This window comes from Pseudonaja textilis, chromosome 11 (genome assembly GCF_049901715.1).
Source record: "Pseudonaja textilis isolate UNSWEBS1 chromosome 11, rPseTex1.2, whole genome shotgun sequence".
Lineage (NCBI taxonomy): Eukaryota > Metazoa > Chordata > Lepidosauria > Squamata > Elapidae > Pseudonaja > Pseudonaja textilis.
The window spans coordinates 22,589,714-22,600,420 of NC_142000.1; the positions used below are offsets into that span (position 1 = coordinate 22,589,714).

The 10,707-nt window shown below is 49.5% G+C and overlaps 1 protein-coding gene across 1 annotated transcript; it reads right to left on the reverse strand.

The window, feature by feature from the left end:
- Positions 1–1,867: 1,867 nt before the first annotated feature.
- Positions 1,868–3,732, reverse strand: PSMD7 (proteasome 26S subunit, non-ATPase 7). The gene is made up of 7 exons (XM_087940353.1): positions 3,589–3,732; positions 3,388–3,479; positions 3,222–3,314; positions 3,044–3,141; positions 2,888–2,968; positions 2,561–2,652; positions 1,868–2,353 (listed from the first exon to the last, which is right to left on the reverse strand). The coding sequence occupies exons 1-7, from the start codon at positions 3,660–3,662 to the stop codon at positions 1,918–1,920; spliced, it is 966 nt and encodes a 321-aa protein (XP_087796479.1). The 5' UTR covers positions 3,663–3,732; the 3' UTR covers positions 1,868–1,917.
- Positions 3,733–10,707: the final 6,975 nt, after the last annotated feature.

Genomic DNA, 10,707 nt, shown 5'->3' on the forward strand with positions numbered 1-10,707 from the left:
AAGCTGCCTGGGTGGTGGGCAGGAGGACCAGGAGCCGTAGGGAGAGAGAGAGGGGCCGAGGGGAGGCCTGTATGCGCTCTGAGGGGGGCGGGGGGCCTGGCCTGGCACAAAGGGCCCTTCTCCCATCCTTGGCTCCAGGTGCGGCCAGGTTTTGCTTGGCCTAAAGCCAAGGGGTTCTGCAAAGGCGGCCGGGGGAACGGAGGGAGGAGGGCTGGCGGGTGAACAGGCTTCTGCTTCCCGCCAACTTCAAAGTGCCCATGGTGATGCGGCCATCTTCCCTGCCCCTGTGCCATGTCATTGGGCAAAAGGGCAGGCACCGGGCTCCTTCGACTGCGTGCCACTTGCCATCCCTCCCGTGGGGGGGAGGAAATTCTTGGGCTGAGCCAATCTGGCGGCTGCCCTTCCTCTAAAGGCAACGGAGTTTCCACTCTCGCAGCTACAGCCAGTTGAGCAGGGAAGCCCCAGGAACACCTCAAGCTCAGCAAGACCCAGGGAAGTGGACCCCCCCCGCCGCCTCTTTGTACAGGGCTGCGGCCTTCTCGCCTGCCCCCACATGGAGGCGGGGCTTGGTCTGAATTGCCAGCACCAACCTGGATTGGTCCCTCTTAGTGATTGGCCAGAAACACAGCCCGTTCTCCAGGGAAGACATGAAAAGGTGGACCCCCAGTTTCAGGTCTTTTGTCCAAGTCAGGATTGGCAGGACAGCAACAGGCTGGGACCGGATCACGCAATGGCAGAGTAGGAAAAACTGGCCCCAAATGGGATGCTCTTTTAAGGGGGCTCCCATGCTTTGCTTTGAGTATACTCAGATAGCGGGAGTGGCCAACACCAGCATTTATTGCTTTGTTCACGTTACCACAAAGCCGAAATTTAGAACAAGCTAAGTTTACAAACTGCAACAGTTCAAAACTAAAACCAACAAACCTGTATGGAACCAGGACATCATCCTTAGGCCAAAATATGGCGCTCTTGTGAATGCGACCGCCAGGGTCCGTTAATCAACGTTTAGAGCTTAGCAAGTTATGTATTTATTTGGGGCCTTCTCATCTGCTGAGCACACCTCGACAGCGGCCCTGACGTTCTCTGAGGAACCGTCTTGCTTTCCTGGCAGCTTCAGTTCTGCTTGTTTTTGATGTAGCTGGAAGAAGGGAATGCAGAGAAAAGCACAACTTCTAGGCGCTCTGCTCAGAACGAAAGACCTGGCAAGACCCCTCCAAGCTTCCCAAATAAGGAAGTGTGAACGGTGCCATGGTGCCTGCTTCCCACAGCAGGTTGTGCAAGAGTTGCCACCTGGTGGTGCAAATCACAAGTACCGAAACCTGGGCTCCAGCTTTTTTAGAATGAGCCTCTTGCTGCTCCTGGAGACAGAAGCAGCCAGAAAGCATCTTCCCTGCCCATGTTTGCCCCCAAAGGAAGCAGAGACCAGAGCCACCCTGCTCAGCTGACCGGATGGCAGCAACCAGGGAACCCTCCGCTTCCTAGCAGGAATGCAGGGGACCGCGCTCCCGCCTGCACAGAAAGCTGGGAGGATGCTCCGGGCACCTCTGCGAGTCAGGCAGGAAGATGCGAACACCACAATGGAGGCTTGAATTCAGCTAGACCCTGGCTTAAAGACAAATCCTCTCCAAACTGCCCTCGGGGGATGATCCCCCTCCACCTGCTCGGCACCCACCACCTCCCAAGGAGACCACTGTGGCACCCAGACCCCAAAGGATCCAGGCTTCTCCTCCCCAGAAGGCAGGAGGAGGGCCCATGAGTATCACATTCTGGCCTGTCCGGCAGCCTCTGCAAGCAGCCATGAACTCATCTGGCTCTTGGTCCCTCCCAAGATACCGACAGGGAAGAACCTGCAGCCAGAACAGCCTGGTGCAATTGAATGCTTTAATTTACAAATAGAAAACCTGGCTGCTGCTATTACTACTTCTTCTCCTTCTTCTCTTCTTTCTTGGCCTCTTGGCCTTTTTCCTTTTCCTTGTCATCTTTCCTCTCCTTCTTACTCTCCTCCTTCTCCTGCCCCTCCTTCTTCTCGGCATCTCTGTTGGCAATCTTGTTGTTGATGAGGTTGTGCAGCGCTACCACCGAACGGATCAGAGAGGCCAGGTAGACCACCACCATCTGGTCGTTGGTCTTCAGGTAAAAGGCCTTAACAAACTCTTGCAGGTTGACATCTGGCAACAGGTTGAAGACATCCTGGAGCTGGTAGATGATCTGGTGGTTGATGGGAAGCTTGCCAACTGCCACTTTTTCTAAGTAGCTCCTGATGTCCAAGAGCTTGGAATTCAGTCCCTTCAAACCGTGGACCTGGTTGGTGATGCGCTGGGAAAGCGTGCCCACCGTGGTGTCCTTAATGTCGCTGGAAGAGGAGGGAGGAGGAGTCAAGTCCTGCCACTGCCACCCTCCAGGGGGCTTATCTCAACCCAGAGGGCGTCCGCTGACCCAGGCTTCCCAAGGGAGAGAGGGACCCACCTCACCTGGCACTTGGTTTTTATTCCCCCCCCTCGCCCGGCTTCTGATGTGGCTGGGAATACAAAGCACAAGCTACAACCTCCCAAATTTTTACCGCAACAAGTGCTCCACACCGACTTCTTCAGCCTCCTCTGCTCCAATTTCACTGGTTACATGCTCAAAAGTCTTGGATGTTGGGGTTCCATCCTTTAGGGCACAAGAGGAGACGCGCACTGTCACGGCCAAGGAATCTGCTTCTGGGCAGGAAGTGAGTCTGGGCAAGCGGTGTGTTTAAAAACCAGGAGCCGTCCGGAACCCAGCCCACAGGGGGGGAGCCCCATGCCTGCTCCTGAAGGGAAGAGCCAGCCCTCTGGGCAGAGGCAGAGGCCTGGGGCAGGGGGCCGTGGGGAGGTCGGGTGACACGAGGAAGGCCCAGACTCACGTCGTGGACCTCTTCCACAGAGATGTAGCCTTCGGTAGGCAGGCCGAGGTCCTTGGGCTTCACGTCGATGATCACCAGCACCTGCGTGGGAGACCCTCATCAGGCCTGTCTCCCCCCCCCCCCCGACAGCTGAGCCCCCTCCCTCCCCCCCCTTACCGAGTTGGAGCAGTAGCGCTTCATGAGTTCGTTGATGGCGATGTCGTTCTTGTGCAGCTTCGGGCCGGTGTGGTACCAGCCGACGATCCGCTCGCGAGCTGGGGGAGAGGGGCGGGGAGGTCATCCGGGGCCTCGGAAGGGGACCCGGGCCCGTTCGGGGGGCGGAGGGGAGACTCACCGTTGACCTTCTTGAACATCCCGTACATGTTCTCCAGGTAGTCGTGGTCCAGGAACCAAACCGAGTCGTCCTTGTCGTCCTCGTCGAAGGGCACTGAGGGGGGCGGGAGGGCAGGGGGTGAGCGGGGGCGGCGCCAGGGGGCGCCAGGGGCGGGGGGCGCACTCACCCGCGAAGCTGTTGGAGACGTCCAGCACCTTCTTCTGCCACGAGCCCAGCAAGACGCCCACCACGCGCTTCTGGTTCCCCACCTTTCCGATCCTGCCGAGACAAGCGGGGAGGAGGCTCAGGCCGCGCCCGTGACTCAGCAGCCCGGCCAGGGCCGGGCGGGCGGGCGAGCGGGCGGGCGGGCTGGCTGGGGGCTCCTCACCGGTTGAAGTGGTCCACCACGCTCAGCAGCACCAGCGGGTGCACCACCACGCGCTCCACGGCCAGCTCCGGCATCGCGGCGGCGGCGGCGGCGGCGTCAACTCCTCTACCTCCCGGCTCTCCGGCTCTGCGGCTCCCGGCGTGCACCGCGGCCGAGTCACGGCGACGTCCGGGGAGGGCTTCATGAGAGCTTCCGGCGGAGGCCGGGCGACGGACGGCTTCAGCAGAACTTCCGCCCTTCCTCCTCGAGCAGAAGAGGCTGCCGGAAAGAGCGCCCCCGAACGGACGCCTGTCGTGCCGGATCCGGCCGGGCGGGGGCGCTTTGACGGCTTCTGCAGAGCCGCTTCTTGATGTGCCGGTGGCCGTTCGCGGATTGCGCAATAGCGTTGATTTTATTTTATGCTCTCTATCGCGTCTTCTTTTATATTCCATTGTTTTCTTTTATTTTCCTTTATGTTTCTTTGTTTCCTTTTTTGGATTTCGTTCTTTTCTTTCCAGCAGGAGGAGCCGCGGGGCCTCCGAGGAAGCTCCGTCCAGCAATCCGCCTAGAAACCATGGAAAGGCTCAAATTAAGGAGCTCAATAAGTAATTTCGAGCATTGATTTCTGGGCCTGTCTTAAGCGCCATTACCAACTACGGGTATTTTAAATGCTATTACCTAATAGAAGGCCTGTTTTAAGCACCTTCTATTGATTTTATTACTGCTTTATTTTTCTCCCTTGGTTTAAAATCGTTTTAACTACTCAGTAATCAAGAAGAAGTATATTGTTAGTGAAATACAGTCACTTTCCTAAAACCTTTGACATCATTAACGAGGCAATTGCCGCCGTTCAGCCTCCTGTTGGGACAGCAGAAAAGGGTGTTGGCTCCCCGGCCTCGCCCCCCCCCCCCCGGGGGGGCTCCTAGCAGGGATTCCCCTCCAGGCCTTCATCAATTAATTGGCTAGCAGAGCAGCAGATTTAAGGGGAGGGCAAACTGGGAAACCCGAGGCTGCGGAAGGGCGCCTGGGGCTGGGCACCGGAGGGCGATTTACGCAAGTCATTTCCAGAAAGAAATCCACCCTCTCCTTCAACCGGGTGGGAGAGGCTTAAGTGCTATTGATGGAAAACTTTAATGGCATGGGGAGGGTGTTTCCCAGAGAAAGTGCATTAATTTGTCCAAGCACACTTCATTGGTGGGTCACCTCAGCTGTGAGCCAAGGCGAGGGAAAGGGGATTTTGAAGGCACCCCACCCCCACCCCCACCCCAGAAAATGGAATTGCTTTGGAGTAAGCATGGAGAGAATAAACGGGGGCTTTGGGCACAGGCTGGAAATTAGTGGAAATTTGGGACACTGTGTGAGCCGCCCCCTGGCCCCAGACATGGCTGAGTGATCCAGGGTGCACGCTTAACAAGCAGGCGATTCCAAGGGGTCGTAAGAGCGTTGCCAGGAAGCCCCGTGGGTTAAACCTGTCTGGCCCATAATGAGACCAATTCCCGAGGTGAAGGCGGGTGGGGCAGTGGGGGTTGTTGGTATGGATCCCACTGGAGCAAGCAAAAACAGCTGCTGTGCCCTTCTTTCCAAGAAGGCCCAGCAATGGCCACAGCTGCCTCCAGTAACCTGAGCCTTCGCTCAGCGAAGACTCGGGAGCCCCCAGCAAAGAGCGCACACAGGCCACAGGCTGGCCTCACCCCCCAAGAATATTACAGTCTCATGCCAGACGTCCATTTCTGAATGGAGATTGTGTTTCCCCAGTCGGAGCATGTGCCTTTGCCACTGACAGGCCCTTTTTCGCCCAGTGAGGACTCTAGGAAAAGACAGGTGGCTCCTACAAATCCAGAATGTGGAGTGTCCCTTTAGGACAGCTGGCTTCATGGGGGATGTTGCCCTAGTCGGGAGGGATGCCAGGCTCTGCGGGCGAGGGGCATGCCTGCTTTCAGAAGCCGCCTTGGCTAAGCTTGGGAGCAGCTCAAGCTGTCTAGCTAGCAAGCACAGCGGGGCAGTTTCGGTTCTAGCGGCACAAGGCAAACACTTTGGGTGGTCATCTGAAATCAGATGGATTGTTTATCTCCTCATCTTTTTTTAACATGTCACACTTTCTGCAATTATAGTAATTAAAACTTCTACTGAAAAAAAGGTTTTGCCTGTAATTATTGTACAAACCTTGAGGACTAGTAGATTCTTTAATATGAAGCTTTGTTTGTACCAAGCCAAACTTCAAAAGCTTTCTTATTAACTGTTGTCAGGCCTGTGATTTACAAGGGCAATAACCATCTGGAGGGGACGCATTTATCATAAGAGTGCAGCACACCAGGAGCCATTTTCTGCAGCAGTAAAGCCAAGTGATAAAATGAGTTCTTTTCTTCTCTAACCTTCTTAAGATGTGTGTGTGTGTGTGTGTTTGAGGGGGGCTTTTTGTAGCTATGTTCCTGCAGCTCCCCTCTGCCTGGGAAGATGGATGGCTGATTGAAGGTCTGGGGGAGCAGACTCCCTGAGTGAAACAACCATGCTTCTTCTTTTCTAAATTACCAGGATTATTTATTACCCTACTCTTAATTCTTATTTTATTTGCATGACACCTTTGAGATTGGGTAGGAGAAACTCCTATCTTTCTTTCTTAGGAACACAGATAATGCTGAATTAGGATGCATTTCTACCAAAGGATCAATCTTCCAGTTTGTAATGCAGTGTTGGGAAACAGAAATCAGTTCTTCTGGCATTCATTCCATCCTTGGATAGGCAATGCTAACTTTCATGTGTAACAAAGAGGTAGCACACTGTTGCTTTGCCCCCTAGAGAATCACACTCAGGGCACTATCAATTGATAGTTAAATTAGTGGAATTGTAACTTAATTGGCTCATGGAACCAGTGCAACCAGAACAATCTAGAACTAAACACACTCAAAACCATATAAATGGTGGTAGACTTTAGGATAAACCCTCCCATGCTCCCACCTCTTACAATACTAGACAACACAGTATCAGCACTAGAGACCTTCAAATTTCTAGGTTCTATCATATCTCTAGACCTAACATGGATACCTAACATCAAAAATGTCATCAAAAAAGCACAACAAAGAATGTTCTTTCTGCGCCAACTCAGAAAGCTCAAACTGCCACCTGCACCTCTATAACTGTGTGGTTTGGTTCTGCAACCCAACAAGACAGACACAGATTTCAACGGTTAATTAGAACTTCAGAAAAAACTGGTTACCAACCTGCCTTCAATTGAGGACCTGTATACTGCACAAGTCAAAAAGAGCTGTGAAAATACAGACCCCTCACATCCTGGATATAAACTGTTTCAACTCCTACCCTCAAAATGACACTACAGAGCACTGCACAGCAGAACAATTCGATACAAGGGGAGGTTTTCCCAAATGCCATCACTCTGCTAAACAAATAATTCCCTCAACACTGTCCAACTATTTACTAAGTCTCCACTACTATTACTATTCATCTTCTCATCCTTCCTTTCACCCATTTCCTCCCACTTATGGCTGTATGACTGTAACCTTCTTGCTTGTATCCTTATGATTTATATTGACTGTATACTAGTATGATTTGATTTGTTTTGATCACTTATGTTTTCTAGTATGATTTGACTGCTTATTTGTACCCTTTTACTACTATTAAGTGGTACCTTATTTGTACCCTTTGACTACTATTAAGTGGTACCTATGATTCTTGATGAATGTATTTTTTTTCTTTTTATGAACACTGAGATCTTCTGCACCAAAGACAAATTCCTTGTGTGTCCAATCACACTTGGCCAATCCAGAATTCTATTCTATTCTATTCTATTCTATTCTATTCTATTCTATTCTATTCTATTCTATTCTATTCTATTCTATTCCATTCCATTCCATTCCATTCTATATTCCAATATTTTATTCTATTCTATTTTATTCTATTCTATATTATCAAAATCTATGTGTACATTTTCTTTAGAACAATAAAAATCCATATCTACCTAATCATTAAAATAGAAAAAATGTCAAAAATTATTCAACACGGTCTTTATATTTCTCATTAGGGTACATCACAATAAATGCCTAGTTTTCCCATGTGTTTTTAAACTATCCAACTGAAAGGAAATATTTTGAAATTGGTATGAGTTGGGCATGGCTTTCTCAAAGGCAGCAGCTAACATGCTTTCCAAAAATCAAAGGAGTGAAAAAGATTGCATAGCCTCACCGAAATTCAACTGTACAATCCTTGTCTTCTCACTGAGAAGATGCAGTGAGCAAAGAAGGTGGATATATTTTGCTTCTAATGAGAGGGGAGCCAAGAAGAGTGAACAGCCAATTCTTGCCTTCCAAAGCTTCCTGTGGAGGGGACACTCTCGCCAGAGCCCCTGAGGGTGAAACCAGCCCTGAGTTGCCCAGCAAAGGACATCTCAAGCACACACTGCTCACCTTCAGTGGCCAAAGCCAGGTTGGCTAAATGAGTCGAGGGCTTCTCCACAGAGCAGCCTATGGAGAGAAGGAACATCTGCTTTCAATGAAGGGGGGCCCTGGAGGACCACGGCATGCCAGCGTGTTTTGGTCCTGCTGACTGTGAGTTATGAGTCTGAAGCCAACACATCTGGTGAGCACTTGGTTGGGGAATGTTGTCCCAGGTGGAATCAGTTACCATAGCAAATCTGGGACTGTCTCCTAACCAGTGGAGTCCACATCTGGATTGTGTAAGCTATGCCGATTAGTCCAGGGTAACATCCAAGGCAAAAAGGGTCTTCAGCTGTTTGCCCCAATTTTATGGTAGTGCTTAAAAATGGAGCCAGGCAGAGTTTGGACCCTCTGCTGTGGCTGCAAAGAGAATTGGGTGCTGTTTCTTAACCATCGTTTGATCTTTTGTCTCTGATATTTTAAATTAAAAATTATAATTTCTTTGTACTCCAAGGCATATTTTAAATGCAAGTTTCTAAAGACCTAAAAACTGTGACTTTGTGCAGCAGTTTGGGGGTCATTTTATTAAAAAAATATGCCTTTAAGTTGGTTCATCAAACAAATACACGGAGTTGCAGTTGTGTTTCTTGTTAATCATGAATGCAAAAATGCACTGAAAGAACCAGCAAAACGCTAAACAAGAATTTTTAAAAAAAGATGTATTCTACTGTCCTGTTTATCATGCTTTCTTTTACAAGAATGAAAAATTATGAAGAGAACAGAAAATACCATAAGGCTACTGACATTCACGACAAACAAGCAAACCAACAAAAATCATTTCTGGTTATTTATTGCAGGGTGCAACTGAAAATTTGATTCTTTAGCTTGGAGGTATTGAGAATATTCTGCAAAAAAGAAAGAAAGGGTGATGAAGGGCCCGATTCAGAATGAAAGGAAATCTGTAGCTTGAAGTAGTTGGGAAGGACAATTGATGACATAGTTGCGCAGAGCCATGATTTCAAAACAGGTAAGAAGGGGATTCCTCTGACTTTCTGCCCCCTTTTCAAAAGTACTTTGCTGACTCAACTATTTCTAAGAGAAAGATGCAAAGTGTTTCTTTTCGTGCATTGGGGGTGTTTCCTCTTTGCACCCCAGCAAGAGGTTTTGCAGATGCCACAGAGGCTCAGAAAAAGTCCAGGAAGACTGGATCACAAGCATTGTTCCAAAGAACTGGTTTTTACAAAAAGAGGCTGAAGGAGGGGGGGGGAGCACCCACTTAAGGCAGCTGGTTTCAGAGCGCTGTCACAGTCTCAGCCAGAATGCCCAGCTCCACTCAGCGCATGGGCAGTGGCTAGTTTCTCTCCTGTCTTACTCTCCTTTCCACAGCAGAACCCAGATTGAGGACAGGACAGATGTCACCCAGAAGCTTTGAGTACATTGCCTGGAATGGAGTGTTCACCACACGACTGGGGCACAAAAAGCCCTGGTAATTTAACACATTTCCCCCCACCCACCCCCGTCTCTCTTTCATTCATAGATATTTAGAAAATATAATGGGCTTTTTCTGAAGACCATTTCTCAATTTGTGAGAAAATACACCATTCATTTTGCGTCTTTATGACTCATAAAATAGTGCAGCCCATTTAATTTTATTTTGCTCTTTCTGGATGCTAAAAAAGGTTAATTGGTTCTCCTCTGAGCCTGGTGAAGAAGGGCATTTTGAGAGGTTGCCCTAGAGGCGCTGGGGGAGGAAGCCTTGAACAGAGGGAGGGCTGCAGGTTTGCCCAAGAGGATCTGGCAAGTTAGTTTGTTGACATGGATATTGGCAGTCTGCGGTGCCAAGCAAAAATGCCAAGGGAATTGGGAGTTTCGATCGAATGGAATAACGAATTCAAAATTAAGGCCACACATGTTAGCTACGTTGGTAGAGCATCTCAGCTTTAATATTAAATTCTAGCTAAATATTAGGGGCCATTTTGGGTCTTAATGCCTTTAAACGTGGAATGAAATATGCCTCAGTAAAGAGGCGACTCCGATACTGTAAAAACCCTGATACGGTCCAATAGACTCCAGCAGCTGCAGTTGCAACTTCTGTCCTGTATTATCTGGTGTGTACCTATCCATTAGTTTTGCCCAGTCACAGCCCTTCTGTCGCTCTCTGGATTGTGGAAGGTCTTCTCACCTGGTGAGGCAATTGGAAAACATGTCCAGGCAACCCTTCTCCAACCCTCCCGGGCATTTCACTTTTAAAGAATTAGGTTGCCAAGCGGCCTGAAGGCCAGCTCTCGCAATTGGCACCACCTCTCAGTTGCAATCCGTTATCTTTGGGGAAAGGTAAACCCTGGCCACTCCAGCTTCATCCACACTCAGGAAAAGGAAAGAGAGTCGATTTGGTGAAGGCTCCAGACTAGACACCAGGAGGCAGCGAGTTCTAGTCCTGATTTGGGCATTAAAGCTGGCTGGGCCAGTCACTGTCTCTTAGTCCCATCCACCTCACAAGGTTGTCGTTGTGGTGGGGAATATAGGAGGAAGGAATATTAGTATATTCACTGCCTTGAGTTATTTATAAAAATAATAAAAGCGGGATGAATTTTTTTTTAAAAAAAGCTTATAAATGGAGCAGGTAGTCAGTTCTTTCCTCTGCCTACAGTAGTGTTGACGTGTGCAATGTTATTTTCAGGAATAAAACAGCATGCTTAAAAAAAAAAGAAATTTACTTTGAAAACAGAAGGGGCAACTTTTACAAAGAAAA